The 20,540-nt window shown below is 40.2% G+C and overlaps 1 protein-coding gene across 6 annotated transcripts in view; it reads right to left on the bottom strand.

Moving 5' to 3' along the window:
- The window catches only part of AGL (amylo-alpha-1,6-glucosidase and 4-alpha-glucanotransferase), a 170,558-nt gene that overhangs the window by 23,416 nt on the left and 126,602 nt on the right, over window positions 1–20,540 (bottom strand). For all 6 annotated transcript variants that reach the window (XM_082265874.1, XM_082265872.1, XM_082265873.1 and 3 more), the window contains exons 16-24: window positions 20,235–20,390; window positions 19,649–19,799; window positions 15,157–15,281; window positions 14,956–15,068; window positions 7,571–7,705; window positions 4,425–4,555; window positions 3,555–3,691; window positions 2,183–2,316; window positions 202–377 (exon numbers count right to left, since the gene is read on the bottom strand). In XM_082265874.1, coding sequence (XP_082122000.1) covers window positions 202–377; window positions 2,183–2,316; window positions 3,555–3,691; window positions 4,425–4,555; window positions 7,571–7,705; window positions 14,956–15,068; window positions 15,157–15,281; window positions 19,649–19,799; window positions 20,235–20,390 — 1,258 coding nt within the window. The remainder of the gene's footprint in view (window positions 1–201; window positions 378–2,182; window positions 2,317–3,554; window positions 3,692–4,424; window positions 4,556–7,570; window positions 7,706–14,955; window positions 15,069–15,156; window positions 15,282–19,648; window positions 19,800–20,234; window positions 20,391–20,540) is intronic.

The raw sequence follows: 20,540 nt of genomic DNA, 5'->3' as shown, positions 1-20,540 counted from the left end.
TGAACGCATTCATTTTTGAAAAATGTTTCACTATTAGTGAAAAATATTTACACTTGGGTCCCTATCCTGATCATCTGGGATGTCCCACACCAGACTTCCCTGAATCACCAAAGGTAAAGGTTTTCCACTTTAATCACACACAGTGATGTGATATTAACCTCTGCTTAAATATCCAGCCATTATATACAGTGGAACGCTTACCAGCAGCTAATGAAGGACAGCACTGCTCCTTCTCCTGTGTTATGAGATTGACTCGATAGGGCACATCTGGAAGAGAGGGAGACAAAACTGGCAGGGTAGGAAATCTGCCAACTCCACACATCTGCACTGATCCCAGAGCCAAGTGCTTCACAAATGTGGACCCGTTCTGTACAAAGCTAAAGAAAGGGACAAATCAAAGGCTTATGAATATAAAATTGAAATACTTCGGCCTTATAAATATTCAGCTACTTATAGATACCGTATTTTAAACGTATGGGTGGGTGTGTACAGTGGTTTTCCTTAGCTGCAAGTGATATCCAGGCCAGTCACTTGATTCAACAGCCATGGCTCCCCTATGTCAGAGAGTAGATGCTGCAGGGAAAAGGAGGGAGCACAGAGAACGTCTGGGCAATGGGAGCCGGTGGGTGATGTCACGCCTCAGATATCGTCAAACACTGCCTTACATGGGTGCCAGGGCTACAGGATCATGTGACTGGACCAGATTTAAAAAAAAGTTACTCCGCACCAATTACAGGTAGGGGTGGTGGTCCAAAACCTAACCACCCCTACCTGTAGATGGTGCTGAATGCTACTATGTTTTTAATTGTAGTTGTTTTAATGTAGATTTTACATCATGTATCAATTAAATTTGTGTTTTATCTTATCTGTTGAAGTTGTGCCCACAAAGTTCATGAACTGCAGTTCAAATCATTTTGTAATTTCAGAACTTGCTTATTTTGGAACGTGACACTGATACTGTATATCTGTAGGGTTAATGGATTTCCATTGCGCCTCCCAATGGTCCCTCATTTGGTATGTTTTGTAATATACAGATTTAAAAAAAGTTATTTACTTGGTCCACCCACTGCTGATCTATATTCCAGTATAGGGTGCCATGGGGTAACTCAATACAAAAATAAATTCAAGGTAATTACATTCATTTAATTGAAAAATGATTTCAAGAATTCTAGAATAAGTTAAAATAATTGTAAAGGCAGGGCATTTTTTAAAGTGATAATAAAGTCTTTTCTTTTTTTTTTGTTTAAAAATAACAAACATGTCATACTTACCTGCTCTGTGCAGCGGTTTTGCACAGAGCAGCCCAGATCCTCCTCTTGTTGGGTCCCTCCCTGGCGCTTCTGCCCCCACAGCAAGCAGCTTGCTATGGGGGTACTTGAGCCGCTGCTCTGTGTGTCCATTCAGACATGGAGCCGCAGCTCAGCCCCTCCCCCCCTCTTCTTATTAGCTCACTGACTTTGATTAACAGCAGTGGGAGCCAATGGCACCCACTGCTGTGTCTCAATCAGTAGGGAGAGTCCTAGACAGCCGAGGCTCTCGTGCAACAACAATAGATTGAGATGGGTCTCAGGTAAGTATTAGGAGGGCTGAGAGGGGCTGCTGCACACTGCAGGTTTTTTATCTTAAATGTATAGAATGCATTAAAATAAAAAAAACCTTCTGCCTTCAGAACCACTTTAATATATTCCCTTTATTAAGGTAAAAATGTTCCAGTTGTTATAGCGCCCTCCACTGCAATACTTGAGTCCTATCTCGATCCAGTGCTGTTTCCATCTGCATCAGCGCTGCTCTCTGCTTCTCTCCCCACAGGATACAGAGGCAGCAGTGGCAGTCATTGGATTAAGCTGCTGTCAGTCGAATCCTGTGAGGAGGGAGCAGGGGGTAGTGCTGAGCCACACTGTGCGCACCTATGGATGTACACAGCCTGGCTGGGGAGTGAGCCCACACTAGTGCCCCCATAGCAAGTGGCTTGTTATGGAGGTAGACAGAGAAGAAAAGGAGCGGGCAGCACCAGCAAGAGACACCAGAAGAGGAAGTTCAAAGCCATTCTGCAATACCAGTTAAGTATAACATATTTATGATTTTAGAGGAAAAAAACATCTTTACAACCACTTTAAGGGGCTAAAATACTGTATGTCCATATTTGTCTGTATTAGCTCTTTCGTTTTTAGTAGTTGTTTACCTAGACATTTGTTTCCATGCAGATTCCAAGAGTGTGGTGTATGCTCCAACCATTATGGCATCAAAGTAACATGGTATAAGGTAGCGCGGGATCTGCTTCAAGTAGGCAAACATTGCTGCAAACCATTTACCAACCTTAAAAACAAAGTCCATATCTTTAGTGCCAAACATCACAAGCATTAGAACACAATATATACACAGTAATGTACTGAAATCAGAAACCTTCACCCTTGCACAAGGCAACCCATTGCTTAACCAAAATGTGCAATATTGATCCACTGCAACAATATTACTCAAACTAAACATGTGCTTTTCCTACACAGGGCAAAACTATGGGTTCACTTTAGCTTAGCCTTCCTCGGTAGCATATATTCACTTTCTTCACTAATGCCCCGTACACACGTGCAGATTATCTGAAGACTTTTGTCTGTAGACTTACCAAAACCATATAATATGAGGTCAAACCTAAACACTTTCAATTTGTATGCAATCCGGCAGGCCCTGGCACTACATAGAAAAGGTAAATCTGAAGACAAAAGTCTTCAGATAATCTGCACGTGTGTACGGGGCATAAGAGCGAAGCAAAGTCCTGTGAAATATCCAAGTTGCCAGAGTCAAAGCTTACACAGAGCTATGGACCTCCAATGTGAGATTGTCCAGCACTGTTACATGGACTGCATCACATTACCCTAGGGCGCTATTTTTACTCAGCTCCCTATCTGTAGCAGCAGAGAAAGTGAAGAAGTTATTTTGCTGCTGGCAATGGTGGAATTAAAACAAACCTATATAGGGATGCACTGATACCAGTTTTTTAAGACCAAGTACGAGTACTGATACTTTTTCTCAAGTACTCGCCTATACCAATTACCGATACCTATTTTTAGGCTAGGTTCACATTTATGCAATGTAAAATCACACTGTTTGTAGTGCGATTCAGCAATGCGATTTACATGCAATTGTATATGAATACCAGTCCAATTTTTTATGTGATTTTACAGCAGCGTTTTTTGTCTCTCTCTCTCTCTGTGCAGAGACACAGACAGTCCAGATAGCGACAGTTCCGCTGATCCACAAAGGGCTTTACTGAAAAGATAGACAGCCAGAAGGAAGCTGAGGCAGCTGTTCTCTCTCATTCTTTCACATAGCACCTCCTTCCTACCCGAGGAAAGTCAGTACAAAACGCATTGCATTCTCAATAGTCCCATTCTAATCTACAGAGTGCGATTTCAAATAGCACCAGACCAAAATCGCAGGTTTCAGTTTTAGTATCAGAACATTTGCACAAGTACAACTACTTGTAAAAATGCTTAGTATCGGAACCGATACCGATATCAGTGCAATGATTACTCCAAACATGCTTTCCCATCACTTACTTCTGCACATGTCCCTCCACGAGCAATGAGTCGGTTACTAACATAATCAATCATCCAGTCTCCAGACCTCAGATTATCACAAAACGGATGTCCCAGATCATTCTTAGGCCTGATGTCCACCATGACAGACAATAAACCTGACAAAAAATGTTTTTTATTTTAGACAGAAGTAATGTCAAACACAAAGGTTAGAAACATGAGATTTTCTTTGTTCCCCTCTTTGAGAAATTTGCCATATAACTACTGTGTAAGTTTTGTTATTGGCAGAAAAGTAAACAATTATGATCAGTGGCAGCTGGTGCTAAAAGTTTTTTTTTTTTTTTATGGGGGGGCACAAAACAAACCCTTCTAGGTTCGCACTCACTATACTAACGGAGCCCTCCAGCAGGCACAGCTCCCCTGATACCGGGAGGCTTTCGTGTTAACCCGGTCTTCTTTCCGGGTTCCAAATCTTCAGCCTCCTGTCCTGATTGGTCGAGACGAGAAGTCGGAACTCAGAAGTGACACAATGGTGAATATTGATTTGCTAAACTCACAAGGTGGGAGGGTTTGGGTGCAGTACTCTACACCCTGGGGACAACTTAGAACAAGCGAATAAGAGCCTCAGGCTCTATTCACCTGCTTGTAAAAAAAAAAAAAAAAAAAGACGGACCTAATAGAAACTAATTAGTCCGGCACCCAGCACAGTGTTAGAACAACTGATTTTTAAATAAATGATAAACTTTGGGGGGGTGGTGCCCATGCGCCATTTATGGAACGGCCGACACTGATTGTGATGTGTAATATGCATTATATGTTTTATTTTATGAAAAATCTGGTATGCCCCTTATGAGTTTGGACTGTGTGCACACATGATAATATCACACATACCTTGCAGACCAGCATATTTCAAAGGCTTCCAGTTGGGGATGTTGTAACATCCACCACCATCCTCTTGTTCCTCTGTATCACATCGATACAATACTTGGTTCAGGTCAGCCAGAGTCAGCTTAGCAGCAATACTGCAAGAGAAGGAAATTGATGTAACACCGCATTTCAGCAATTTCCTCACCAAAGGGACATAAACTAAAGTTTTGTCCGGAGTCTGGACACATACAAAAAAGCTGCAGGTACAATCAGTATTTCTAGAAGTTTCGAATCTATCAAACAAAATCTAATCAATATCTGCATGCATTGGACACCCTGATATAGCTGACTCCATTAGACCACCCATCTGACTTAACTCTTCAAGGAAAGATGAGCAAAGGTAAGTCCTTACTGCCTGAATGATTCAGCAGCAAGTGTAATCAGCTTTTCCTTCCTATTCAGATCTATTTCAACACCAGAGCTGTTAAAGTGGAACTACACTGCATTTGAGCAACACTATTTAATTTATTTTTATTATTTAAAGTAAGACCATCCATCCATTTCTCTATGCTTTATTTTACTGAGAATACACTTTGAAAAAAACACCCCATAGCATTTCTGGCTATGGCCATCTTGAGTAAGGGCAGTTGATTAATGTAGCATTTACTTAATGGAATGCATCTGCCCCTAACTCAGGCATGCAAGCAGGAGGGTGTGCTTAGCTGAGGAACCCCCCCTCCCCCTACCAGAAGACTCCTGGGATGTGTGACATCATTTGCCTAGGCCTGGAAACCAGGAAGTAATGAAATAAATGTAAAACAAAAAAAAAAAGAAGCTTAAACAGAGTAAATATGATATACTTTCTTATTTATTTACTAATGCTAGCAGTATAAGGCCTCTTTCACACGGTCCGCCTCCGTAGGCGGATCCGTGTTGCTCAGCAGGGATCGATCCGCGATCCCCGCTGAGCCGGCGGATGACAGCTCTGTCTCCGCTTGCAGAGCGGAGAGGGAGGTGTCTCAGCCCCCGCTGCCTTCTATGGGGGATCGGATGAGAGCGGACCACCTGTCCGCTCTCATCCAATCCAATCCGATCCAATTACTGATTGGATGGAAAAATAGGGTTTCCATATGTCCAGATTTCACGGACAGGATCGGATGCGGATGGCAGCGGGTGTCAGCGGAGGTGTCTCCGCTGACATCCGCTGCCCCATAGGGATGCATGGAGCATCCGATCAGATCCGCCTAAAAAACTGACAGGCGAATCTGATCGGATCGCCCGTGTGAAAGAGCCCTAAGGATTAAAATAGTCAATGTTGATTAAGAGAGTGAAGTTCCACTTTAAGGAAAAATTGTAATTGAACAATAAAACAGAGCCCATGCTTAACCATTTCAATACCAGGAACTTTCACCCCCTTCCTGCCATGGCCAATTTTTAGCTTCCAGTGCTGTGGCAATTTGAATAACAATTGTGCGGTCATGCAACACTGTACCTATATGACATTTTTATCATTTTTTTTTCACACAAATAGAGCTTTCTTTTGGTGATATTTAATCACCGCTTGGTTTTTTATTGTTTGCAAAATAAACTATAATAATAAATGTCATTTTTTTCTCAAAATTAAGAAATTAAAAATATTTTTTTTTTCACATTTTTATTTTTACATACTGTCAACAGTGCATAACAGAGCCATCATATAACTGATGTGGTGGTAATCAGGGACATTGACTGGTGACAGTATGTAAAAAAAGAAGCAAAAAAAAAAAGTTTTAAATATGTATTAATGTATTTTATTTTAATTTTTTTTTTTTTTACACACTATGACCAGAGCAATACTGTGTCACCATAGTAACACTGTACTACTATAGGCAAGTGATCAAGATTTTTTTTTTACACATTATGATTGCTTTTACCAGTAAATTTCACCTGTATAAGCAACCATTTTTTCTGAATAACATTGATTCATTAAGTGTGTATTGTTGTGATAAGCTGTGATTGGCCACAGCTAATCACATGGTACAGATGGGCTGGGATTGTACCATGTGATCACTGTGACAAATCACAGCTAGCAACACATTTGTACACAATGAATGGCATAAAAGGAAGCCATCACTTGTGTTCAATTGTCATATGATCTGCTGTGATTGGCCACAGTGATCACATGGTAATAGCAGTGGGCCGGTACACTGATCAATCATCATCCAGTGGACACAGCTGGTGACAGATCATGCCACAGTGACGTCCACCCGGAAAGACAAATGTCCCGTCCAGTCATTATTTGACAATAGTCTGGGCGGAAGTGGTTAAAGAGGAACTTCACTCTATTGATAAACATTGACTATTTTGAATCCTTATGCCGTTAACATAATAAATAGATAGGAAAGTTTATTATATTTTTTTTATTTACTTGTTTTAAAGTGTTTTTTTAGTTTTTACATTTCTTTCATCACTTCCTGGTTTCTTGCCTAGACAAATGATGTCATACAGCCAAGGAGTCTTCAGGAGGGGATGAGGAGTTTTCTCAGCTAAGCACACCCTTCTGCTTGTATACAGGAGCTAAGGTCAGATGGATTCCAAGAAGTAATTGCTAAATTAATCATCTACCCTTACTCAAGATGGCCACCGCCAGAAATGTTAGGGGGTAGTAGTGTTGTAGTTCTGCTTTAAGATGGAGGTGAATCTATCCAGCAAATAAATATTACCCAAGACTACAGGAATAGTCAATGCATTGTACAGCCCAAAAGCAACATACACATCCTCTCCTTTATCTAAGGCAAATAAAAAGGTCCAGTAGGTTGACCTGCCCACTTGCTGCGCTATTTGGCCAGTGCTTTTCCTAACAACGGCAGAACAGTGGATAAAAACATCAAGCAAGGATCATGGAGTGCACCAATATTAATACATAGGAAGCTTGTACATTCCTAGATATTTTAATGTATTGCTCAGTAGTTTTTTAAAACAGACCTAAAAGTGCAACATTTAATGTATATTAACATCATCTATCTAAAAACTCATCTCAAATATTACAATTATATTTCTGGAATTTTGCTTATTCTACAAACTTCAGTGATAATAAGAGTAATGGCGGCCTGAAGAAACGTTAACGATAATCTGAGAAAATATCCTTTCCAATTCAAAACAAAATTAATTGTATCCTTGTTTCTACTCACTCAGCAAAAGGCACCTTCAGGATAGGATAGACATGATCATCTTGCAAACTGCCCGACTTGAAGTGTGGGGTAAACTGTATCAAATGATTGCGGAGGATACCGACAGCTTTATGAGCATTAGGATCCAAACTTACCCTGTAAATATGAGAGTACAGATCAATCTAAAATACCAGAAACAATACACAAGACTTGCTTCTGTTTGGAATACACTTTTCAAATCAATTTGCAGCAACTTGGCATCTAATTAGATAGAATTACAGTAAGCTAAAACCCCTGGTGACAAATTGTACATTTGCATTTCCAATTATTAAATACTCAGCCAAGGACTTATGATTTTACATCCCAAGACATTATATCCCAAGAGTGACAAGTCATTTTTATACAACCCCCTATACTTGAAGCTTATTTATAGTCTCAAAAAAATTTTTCCTTTTGTAGGACATATACCAGCTGTAGATCAGAGGCACACAAAAAGCCTCTTTAGTTAGGAATCTATGTGTTAACATACCATTTTCCTGGGCCCTATGAAGTGTCAGTATGCAGTGCCTTAAAAAAGTATTCATACCCCTTGAAATTTTCCACATTTTGTCATGTTACAACCAAAAATGTAAATGTATTGTATTGGGATTATTGTATTGGAAATGTATGTGATAGACCAACACAAACTGGCACATCATTGGGAAGTGAAAGAAAAATGATAAATGGTTTTCAAGATTTTTCACAAATAAATATGTGAAATGTGTGGCGTGTATTTGTAGTCAGCCCCCCCCCCCCCCGAGTCAATACTTTGTAGAACCACCTTCCACTGCAAATACAGCTGCAAGTCACATCTAGAGAGTGACATTTTTGCCCATTCTTCTTTGCAAAATAGCTTAAGCTTTGTCAGATTGGATGGAGGGCATCTGTGAATAGCAATTGTCAAGTCTTGGTCCCAGATTCTCAATTGTATTTAGGTCTGGACTTTGACTAGGCCATTCTAACACATGAATATACTTTAATCTAAACCATTCCATTGTAGCTCTGGCTGTATGTTTAGGTTACCGATATTGCCAATATTTCGGGAAAGTGCTTGTACCGGAGTGATGCCGCTAAAGGCATCACCCCGGTACCGGTGTCCATAGCCGACGGTCGGCTATCTTGTAATGACAACCGATGCGGCTGTGAAGCCGCTCGGCTGTCACTACAAGGTGCGGGAGGGGACGCCCTCCTGTCGCTCGCTCGAGTCTCCCATCCCACTGGGAGACCCGGGCATCCTACCTGCACGGCCGCCAAAGACTGCAAATGCGGCTTTGATCGGGTTTCCATGTAAAAACCCGGAAGTGATGTCATGACATCACTTCCAGGTACTCTGCGCCAAATTCAAAAAAATGACAGCATTCAAAACAGCCAAACTTGGCGTTTTGAATGCTTTTAAGTGAAGAAGAGGGGTTTGGGGTCTTTTAGACCCCCAGATCCCTACACAAGAGTACCTGTAATGCCTTAATGAATACTTCTGTTCAGTTTTTACAGAAGAAAAAGAAGGAGAAGGACCTCCACTTGAAAGGATGACTAATGAATCATTTGATGCATGTGTCTTTACAGAGGAAGACGTTCTAAGATTGCTGTCTAAAGTGAAGACAAATAAGTCACAGGGTCCTGATGGGATACACCCAAGATTATTAAAAGAGCTTAGTGGTGAGCTGGCAAAACCATTAACAGATCTATTTAACCAATCATTAGTAACAGGAGTTGTCCCGGAAGATTGGAAATTGGCAAATGTCGTGCCCATTCACAAGAAAGGTAGTAGGGAGGAATCAAGCAACTATAGACCAGTGAGTCTGACATCAATAGTAGGCAAATTAATGGAAACCCTATTAAAGGATAGGATTGTGGAACATCTTAAATCCCATGGATTGCAAGATGAAAAACAACATGGGTTTACTTCAGGGAGATCATGGTAAGGTTTGTCTTTTTGCTGATGACACAAAGATATGTTTTAAGGGGGGATGGGTGCGCTGATAGTGTGTTGAAGCTGCTCCCGGTATTCAGTGCTTTTGAATATAGATAAATGTATATGTGGTGTGGGGTGCGCTAAACAACAAATAAATAATGAATATATAACATATATCTATGTGTGAACCAAATCAACAAAAGTAAATATATATAACATATATCAATCTGTGAAGCCAATTAATAATGCAAATCAATTGGTGCATAAACATAAAAGTTCATAAGTGTCCATAAATATTTTGCAGGTGAGTAGAATTGTATTCTATCCGAATAATACGTGTATCCACCACCGAGTGAAATTCATCCTTACCAAACGGAAATAAATAAGGTGCAACTATATTTTCTTGTGCTGAAAAAATATCCAATCTCCTTGTGAACAAACACCACGTGTAAATCACCAAGAATTAGCCTCTTACCAGATGGTAATAGGTATGCACTTGTTCAGTGAAACCACCGCCTTGCTTCCTCTTTAAAATCCTGAAGTGGGATGTAGAACCGCTCTACCTTTCTTTCTCCACTAGATGGCAACGAGTACCAGCAAGAAACACAGCCTCATCCTTCTTTACAAGCTCACAAAACCACCGTGTATTAAAGGAAAAAAGAGGGCTAATAGTGTATTACCCTTGAGATTTATTCAAAAAACAGTTGATAATGCACTTACAATTAGATGTCTTGTATTCAGCATAAACATAGGCATACGAATTCCTGCAAAGGCTTGCGGTTGGCTGCAGCACGGACCGCAAGTTGTGTGTGACGTGTGCGCCTCCTAATTTGACCGGTTTCTTCCCATAGGACTTCTACTGAGACAGGAGTACTGGCGCATCGTCACTTCCGCTTTATTTATACAGGTGGAAGCAGATTGTCTAACTTCCGGTGTCTGCAGAGCAGGTAGTATAAAACATCGATCCATAGCACATCCTGGTGACACAGGAAGTAAACACTTCACTTCCTGTCTGCACAGGAAGCAAACACTTTACTTCCTGTCTGCAGAGCAAGTGTCTGCAGAGCAGGTATGCTCTGGAACTTCTGGCTGATAGCAATTTAAGGCAAATTACTTAAATATGGGTAACTTTCCTTGTGTTAAAAGGAATGTATAAAAACATACTTTATTATTTGTTAAAAACAAATGTATAAAAACATCGATCTATGGCACATCCTGGTGACACCGGAAGTAAACACTTTCCTTCCTGTCCTACAACACACTGCTTTAGGAGCGTAGTGGGAAAGGGGTGACACCGGAAATATGTGTATAATAAAATGTATTGAACTATATTAAACCATATGCTCCAATACAAATTTAAAATAAATGTTAAAAGATAACTAAAATATAAAACCTGCCAAAATATATGTGGGGATCAACAGTTATTAATGTGTGCGTTTATGTCCCACTCTATGTTGAGTCCCCGGGGTCTGGAGCAGCCGAGCTCATATATCCAGAAGGTTTCCCTCCTGGATATAGACCTCCTCAGATTGCTCCCCCTCCAGTGTGGTGTATATTTCTCAATAACGATGATTTTTAACCTCTTGGGATTTTTTCTGTGACATTGGGCGAAGTGTTGAGATACACTATGCCCAGGAAAAGCTTTGTGTATGTTGGTCAGATGTTCTCCAATACGTATGGCGGCAGTACGTATGGCAGTACATACTGGTAATTGCACTCACACTGTAAAAGGTATACAACCCCTTTCGTATGGCAGGAAATAAAATTTCTAATGGGGTACTCTTTACCTGTCACAGTTGAATGAAATTTATTAGTCCTGATAGTTTGAGCTTCTTTACACACTCTGCAACTCCTGCAGGGAAAGAAGCCCTTCATATCAGGAAAAAATTTTGGGATGGTAGGAGGATCAATGGGATTGGGGGCTACCAGATCTCGTAAGTTCTGTGCCTTCCTGTAAATGATAGGTGGAACTTCTGGTAGCATGGGTCCTAAAATTTTATCTTTCTGTAGGACTCCCCAGTGTTTCCGGAATACATGATTTAGCCACTTGTAGTTTTGTGAGAATCTCGTAATGAAAGCAAATTCAAACTTGGAACTGGTTTTTCCTGGGTTCAGCTATGGTCCTGAAAGAAAAATTTCTGGAAAAAGGCTACAAACCAGAAGTGCTAGAGAAAGAAATTCAGACCCTGGAGTTAGTTGAGCAAAGAAGTTTGATACAACCTAAGAAAGTTCAGAACCCAGGAAAAAACAGTTCCAAGTTTGAATTTGCTTTCATTACGAGATTCTCACAAAACTACAAGTGGCTAAATCATGTATTCCGGAAACACTGGGGAGTCCTACAGAAAGATAAAATTTTAGGACCCATGCTACCAGAAGTTCCACCTATCATTTACAGGAAGGCACAGAACTTACGAGATCTGGTAGCCCCCAATCCCATTGATCCTCCTACCATCCCAAAATTTTTTCCTGATATGAAGGGCTTCTTTCCCTGCAGGAGTTGCAGAGTGTGTAAAGAAGCTCAAACTATCAGGACTAATAAATTTCATTCAACTGTGACAGGTAAAGAGTACCCCATTAGAAATTTTATTTCCTGCCATACGAAAGGGGTTATATACCTTTTACAGTGTGAGTGCAATTACCAGTATGTTGGAAGAACCATACGTACTGCCGCCATACGTATTGGAGAACATCTGACCAACATACACAAAGCTTTTCCTGGGCATAGTGTATCCCAACACTTCGCCCAATGTCACAGAAAAAATCCCAAGAGGTTAAAAATCATCGTTATTGAGAAATATACACCACACTGGAGGGGGAGCAATCTGAGGAGGTCTATATCCAGGAGGGAAACCTTCTGGATATATGAGCTCGGCTGCTCCAGACCCCGGGGACTCAACATAGAGTGGGACATAAACGCACACATTAATAACTGTTGATCCCCACATATATTTTGGCAGGTTTTATATTTTAGTTATCTTTTAACATTTATTTTAAATTTGTATTGGAGCATATGGTTTAATATAGTTCAATACATTTTATTATACACATATTTCCGGTGTCACCCCTTTCCCACTACGCTCCTAAAGCAGTGTGTTGTAGGACAGGAAGGAAAGTGTTTACTTCCGGTGTCACCAGGATGTGCCATAGATCGATGTTTTTATACATTTGTTTTTAACAAATAATAAAGTATGTTTTTATACATTCCTTTTAACACAAGGAAAGTTACCCATATTTAAGTAATTTGCCTTAAATTGCTATCAGCCAGAAGTTCCAGAGCATACCTGCTCTGCAGACACTTGCTCTGCAGACAGGAAGTAAAGTGTTTGCTTCCTGTGCAGACAGGAAGTGAAGTGTTTACTTCCTGTGTCACCAGGATGTGCTATGGATCGATGTTTTATACTACCTGCTCTGCAGACACCGGAAGTTAGACAATCTGCTTCCACCTGTATAAATAAAGCGGAAGTGACGATGCGCCAGTACTCCTGTCTCAGTAGAAGTCCTATGGGAAGAAACCGGTCAGATTAGGAGGCGCACACGTCACACACAACTTGCGGTCCGTGCTGCAGCCGACCGCAAGCCTTTGCAGGAATTCGTATGCCTATGTTTATGCTGAATACAAGACATCTAATTGTAAGTGCATTATCAACTGTTTTTTGAATAAATCTCAAGGGTAATACACTATTAGCCCTCTTTTTTCCTTTAATACACGGTGGTTTTGTGAGCTTGTAAAGAAGGATGAGGCTGTGTTTCTTGCTGGTACTCGTTGCCATCTAGTGGAGAAAGAAAGGTAGAGCGGTTCTACATCCCACTTCAGGATTTTAAAGAGGAAGCAAGGTGGTGGTTTCACTGAACAAGTGCATACCTATTACCATCTGGTAAGAGGCTAATTCTTGGTGATTTACACGTGATGTTTGTTCACAAGGAGATTGGATATTTTTTCAGCACAAGAAAATATAGTTGCACCTTATTTATTTCCGTTTGGTAAGGATGAATTTCACTCGGTGGTGGATACACGTATTATTCGGATAGAATACAATTCTACTCACCTGCAAAATATTTATGGACACTTATGAACTTTTATGTTTATGCACCAATTGATTTGCATTATTAATTGGCTACAAAGATATGTAACAGGGTTGATATTCCTGGAGGGAAACGCCAAATGGAAAAGGATTTAGGAAAACTAGAAGAATGGTCAGAACTCTGGCAACTGAAATTTAATGTGGATAAGTGCAAGATAATGCACCTGGGGCGTAAAAACCCAAGGGCAGAATATAGAATATTTGACACAGTCCTGACCTCAGTATCTGAGGAAAGGGATTTAGGAGTAATTATTTCAGAAGACTTAAAGGTGGGAAGACAATGTAATAGAGCAGCACGAAATGCCAGCAGAATGCTTGGATGTATAGGGAGAGGTATAAGCAGTAGAAAGAGAGAAGTGCTTATGCCGCTGTACAGAACACTGGTGAGACCTCACTTGGAGTATTGTGCGCAGTACTGGAGGCCATATCTCCAGAAGGATATAGATACTCTAGAGAGAGTTCAGAGAAAAGCTACTAAACTAGTACATGGATTGCAGGAAAAAACTTACCAGGAAAGGATAAAGGACCTTAACATGTATAGCTTGGAAGAAAGAAGAGACAGAGGGGATATGATAGAAACTTTTAAATACATAAAGGGAATCAACTCTGTAAAGGAGGAGAGCATATTTAAAAGAAGAAAAACTACCACAAGAGGACACAGTTTTAAATTAGAGGGGCAAAGGTTTAAAAGTAATATGAGGAAGTATTACTTTACTGAGAGAGTAGTGGATGCATGGAATAACCTTCCTGCAGAAGTGGTAGCTGCAAATACAGTGAAGGAGTTTAAGCATGCATGGGATAGGCATAAGGCTATCCTTCATATAAGATAGGGCCAGGGACTATTCATAGGATTCAGATATATTGGGCAGACTAGATGGGCCAAATGGTTCTTATCTGCCGACACATTCTATGTTTCTATGTTTCTGTAAAAAAAAATAAAATAAAAAAATAAAAATGTTTTTTAAATGTCCAAAAATATCGGCAAATATCGGCCGATACCGATATGCGATGACCAAAATATCGGTATCGGCGATAAAAAAACTATATCGGTCGATCACTAGTCTCCATTACACATATGTAGAAGTGAGAAGCAGAGTGCTTGCAGTGATGCAACGTTCCTGCTGATGCTAGATACTGGAACAAACCACGATTTATTAAATATGTAGGTAATTCAGATGAAATGACCATACAAAAAACTAAGATTCCATGTATTGTGTTCTTTGACCTTGAAGCCTAGTACACGCTAGAAGTTTTCCATTCCATGCTGCTTATTTGATATCAACATTTACCAAAAAGGTAAGCTTTAATTTGATCTTTCCTTTGATCTTGTTTCCTTTCCTGCTTAAAATGTTTTAAGATGGTCAGATCAATACCTGAAAACAATCACGCTTCCTGGAGTAAGATTCTCAAAGTCTATTTCCTGGACATATTCATTGGACCCCTTTGTGGCAACTCCGGCTTGTCTCACAATTTTACTCTCTTTGAGCTAAAAATAGGAAAGCACATATGAAATTATGAATCAAACTATGCATAAACTGAGATGACCCCAAAAAGCAGATTTATAACAGAATTACCTGAATGTGCTCTTTGATATCCACAGTGTATTGTGGTAAGCCATTTATAGTATTTGCATCTTGTTTGTATGGCTCACATTTCTGCTCCACTGTCCTGGCTTCTAGTATTACTTCTTCAATTTTACCTTCACAAAGAAAGATTTGTATAAAAAATCATGCTTATTCATGTAAAAGTATCCAGTAATTATTATTTTAATTTTAATTATTACAGGTATTTTTATAGCTTTGTCAATTTATGCAGCTCTTTACATATTTAAATATACAATCACATCGGACCCTGCCCTCAAGAAGCTTACAATCTAAGCTCCCTAACTCACATTCATGCATACAAGTTACCTACCAGCAGATCTTTGGAGTGTGGGAGGAAACCGGAATACCCGGAGGAAACCCACGCAGGCACAGAGAAGACATGCAAACTCCAGGCAGATAAGTGTCCTAGTTGGGATTCATACCAATGACCCTAGTGCTGCCAGATGTAAGCACTAACCATTTAGCCTCTGTGCTGCCCCAATTACCAAGGGAAAACACACCATGTCCAGGCTAGGCAAAAATAAATTTAGGACTTCTAATGAATTGTCTTTCAATACACACATAATGGTGACAGTGTTCTTCCTTATGCAACCTAACTGATGTTGCATTGTCACCCTTGCTGCTGCTGTAGCTGTTTAGATGATGGCATTGTTGATAGCCCAATCCAAGCTACATATTCCATTAAAAAGGGTCAATTACATTTCTATTAAGACATTTAACATGGCAATTTGTCTTGACAATACCCGTTTACCATTCTGAAAAGAAATGATAGCTTTGCTTTAAGTGTACCACATCATGCATTATGTGGTTAAAGCAATGTTTTAGTCTAAACAGTATTTTTGTTTTTTGTTAGGCTTTGGTAACATGAGTAATGACAACACTATGGCCACACTGTTGTCACAAAGCTGTGTGTCAATGCGCTGAATGGGATTGACAAACAAAGAGAATGTCTGTGAACATCCAAATAATAACCCAACATGACTATATGGACATCAATAAAGTATAGGCTCCACTAATATGGGGATGGCAGTAAGAGTATGGCTGTGACAACGTTACATTGTCCCTTTACATATTTCAAAGTCCAGCAGTACAACATTTTATATCTGTGTATAACAAAATACTATACTCTGTAGCACTAGTTTTAATATATTGTGTGACCTTTGCTAACAGTCTCCATATATACAATGACCGAATCCTAACAACACTTTTCTTAATATAAGCAAGGTATTAAAACCTAAAGTGGAACTTCACCCAAAAGGGGAAATCCCACTCTTCCTCCTTTACATTTGGCCCTTTTTTTGGGGGGGGAGCGGATACCTGATTTTTGACAGGTACCTGCTCCCTCACTTCCGGTCAGACCGCTGTGGCGATCTGAGAGGAAGTTTGCCCCCCCCCCCTCCTTTCCCCGCAGCCTTCTGGGACACATCACAAGTCCCAGAAAACTGCAAGGCCAATCACAAAGTGAAGCATGACTTAATTATAGAGGTGGTTCTGGCTAGCTCACTAGACTGCTTTAAAAAAGGTCTGGATTCTTTCCTGGGTGTACTTAAAGCGGTTGTATACTTAAAAAAATAAAAAAAAAACCTGCAAGACAAAGGCATAATGAGCTAGTATGCATCACATACTAGCTCATTATGAAATACTTACCTTAGAACGAAGCCCCGACACGGACCCCCGGACACCGCTGTGGGAGCTGACATGATCCCTCTGCGTCTCTTCCGGGTTCGGCGGCTCCGGCGCTGTGACTGGCCGGAGCCACGATGACGTCACTCCCGCGCATGCGCGTGGGAGTCATTTTCCAGCAAGTTCCCGGCAAGGAACGTTGAAGGTCCGCCGGAGCTTCAGAGCGCATGCGCCGCTTGCGTGAGCGGCTGCATGCAGTAAAAATATCTCCTAAACTGTGCCGGTTTAGGAGATATTAATTGTACATACAGGTAAGCCTTATTATAGGCTTGCCTGTAGTTAAAAGTGGCAAAAAGCTGTATACTACTGCTTTAATATACAGTAAGTGGGTACTAAAACATTTTTTTTTAGGTAAAGTTGATCCAGGGAATATCCAATTGCTTCTCAGGGGATCAGGAAGGAATTTTTTTTCCCTGCTGTAGCAAATTAGATCATGCTTTGCTGGGTTTTTTCGCCTTCCTCTGGATCAACTGCAGGTATAGGATTGTGTATATGGGATGTATATGGAATTGTATGGTTGGGTTTTCAATACTGATTTTTTTTTTTTGGTTGAACCAGATGGACTTTTTTCAACCTGACTAACTATGTGACTCACGCATGCACAGTAGGAAGTCAGCTGTGAAGCCACAAGATGCTGGCGCCTGCACAAAAAGCCAATTGAAGAATCGACTTGGGTGAGGACAGAGCTGGATCCAGTGGCAGGTAAGTGTCCTTATATTAAAAGTCAAAAACTACAGTCTCTGTAGCTGCTGACTTTTAGTTTTGGAGGGGGCAGACTGGAACTCCTCATAGCTTTGTCAGTTAGTTCACTTAACAGACACATACATACTCTGTGTTAACTATTAGCACCACCCACATAAACAAAAGTTGATTCAAATATTAACCAAAGGGGGAATGGAAAATTATCAGTCAAACATTGGCTTTCAGATGCTGTTTGGGTAATAAGGCAGGTGACATGGCTTTGTGCTGGCAGTGAGGATTCCCCCCCATCAGTGCTGTTTAGGATGGGGGAATTCAGCTGAATAAAGCAAATAGAGCTGTGTATGGCTAGCATTATCCTCACTTCCTGTCCTGGTGACCACAGAAAACAGAAGAAATCTCCCCAAAGAAGATGCAGACAACAACGCAACCTTACAGGAGGTTGGAGTTCTACTATAACAGCAACTTTTGTAACAAGGGTGTAATGTTATGCTATTTAATCTGATTTTTGCCTGATGCTTCCAAAGCTTATACTCCACAAGTGGAATCTAATCACTGACACTGCCCTGTCACCGGGGTTTTTAATTATATGGAACCAATATATCCTATATTACCAAAAGTATTAGGAAGCCTGCCTTTACACGCACATGAACTTTAATGGCATCCCAGTCTTAGTCCATAGGGTTCAATATTGAGTTAGCCCACCCTTTGCAGCTAAAACAGCTTCAACTCTTATGGGAAGGCTGTCCACAAGGTTTAGGAGTGTGTCTATGGGAATGTTTGACCATTCTTCCAGAAGCGTATTTGTGAGGTCAGGCACTGATGTGGACATGCAGTCTTCACTCCAATTCATACCAAAGTTGTTCTATCAGCTTGAGGTCAGGACTCTGTGCAGCCCAGTCAAATTCCTCCACCCCAAACTCACTCATCCATGTCTTTATGGACCTTGCTTTGTACACTGGTCCAAAACATTTTATGGAGGGGGGATTATGAAGTGGGGTTGTTTTTTAGAGGTTGGGCTTGGCCCCTTAGTTGCAGTAAAGGGAACTCTTAAGGCATCCGCATAGCATACCCAGACATTTTGGTAATTTCATGCTCCCAACTTTGTGGGAACAGTTTGGGGATTGTCCCTTCCTGTTCCAACAAGACTGCGCACCAATGCACAAACAAGATCTTACACAGATTCATGGTCAGATTAAGGAGCAAGCCCAAACGCTTACCAGTAAACCATTACAAATATTTGAACCTAAAGGTTTTTTATACATTCATCAAAGGGAACTGGCTGCTACTACTCCAAATGACAAGTACCCTGTCCCTAGACAAACTTGCCTAACCAAAGGGCTGAGCACAAGAGGAGGTCACCTATCTGGAGGCACACCAAGTTAAGAACACAGGATTCCAAAAGGAGCAGCATGACCTGTAATGGGTCATAGAATAAGGTGAGCGGGCATTGCACCTAAAGGTGGCTGGTGATGGCTTTCTGATCTATAGTTATTCCTAAATGGATGGATACCACGTTTTCTACTTTTCACCATTGGAATAATTTTTTGAAGTGGACTTATATAATTATTGGATGTCTTTGTCATAAATAATAATCCACTGTATATATGTGTACATTAGCACTAAATATATTTTTTTCAAAGATTGTTTAAAGGGATTTATATATGTGATATATATTTATTTACTTTTAATGAACACCGCACTATTTGTTTTTTTTCTTATACATGTATTTTGAGTGATAGGAGTTTCACTATTAACAGTGCAGCAGTTCCCTTTATAACACGTTTTGCTTTGATGCATTTATATAGCAGCGCATAAGTAACCTACACAGTAGCATTTGAAACATACTATTTACAAGAAGATCAGCATCAGCCATGGTCCATGTGATTTTTTAAATTTATTTTTGTCATTATCCTGTTTTTATAATAAAAGTATACAAAGTGAAAAATAGCTCTTACATGTATATAAGCCAACTTGTGTTTTAAAGTTTGAACTTTTCCCATACGCAAATCTACTCATTAATCAACTTGTGCAGAGCAGACTATAAACAAGACATATGTATGGGATATTACAGCAATACCTGGAATGCACATCTGTGGCACCTCCTTGCTGTAGAAAGAAGTTTTAGGATCTCTAAATGCTGTTCTTGATACGGCAACTACTGACTGGTGAGTATGGGGACAATGCCGTGTAACTGCCACAATATCCTCATCCACCTGATCCACATAAACCTAATGCAAGACAGAAAGATAATCAGAATTCCATATTTTTCTCAAAAGTTATCACAAAGACAAAAATAGGAAGATGGAAAAGCTTTTAGAATCGGAGAAACCAAAATGTTCAGATGGTGATTAAAGTTTACCAGTGGAGTCAGTAATTACAGTCGTATTAGTTTAGACTGGTGAACAAGAAATACAGGGGTTGATTTACTAAAATTGGAGAGTGCAAAATCTGGTGCAGCTGTGCATGATAGCCAATCAGCTTCAAGCTTCAGCTTGGTAAATTAAGCTTTGACAAAAAAAAAACCTGGAACCTGATTTTGCACTCTCCAGTATTAGTAAGTCAATTCCACAGTTACAGAAATAAATGAAGAAAGTAAACAAATTCTAAGACACATGATGTGTGACATGAATATGTAGGGGAACTTTGGACCAACAAAATATTACCTGAATGAATCCGCGGGCTGCCAGCTCTTGGTGAAGTTTGTTCAGAGCTCTCTTTCCTGTAATTATCCCACTTGCTCCATTCACTTCTGAGGAACTAGGCCCATTTAGATTTGGGTTCCATTTAGTATAGAATCTCTCCTCTGTTACCACTGAGATCTGTCAGGAAGAAGCCATCTGTCAATCTGAATTGTAATACTGTGCAACAAGTCAATAATCTTTGTGCATGTTAAAGTTGTTGTTTAAGCCACTGATATAAAATCATCCCATCCCTTCTGTAATGTAATAATAAGTGTCCCTGTGCCTGTG

Source organism: Pelophylax lessonae (genome assembly GCF_965119305.1).
Source record: "Pelophylax lessonae genome assembly, chromosome: 8".
Lineage (NCBI taxonomy): Eukaryota > Metazoa > Chordata > Amphibia > Anura > Ranidae > Pelophylax > Pelophylax lessonae.
The sequence above is the reverse complement of the archived record's forward strand: the minus strand, read 5'-3'. Positions and strand labels throughout refer to the sequence as shown.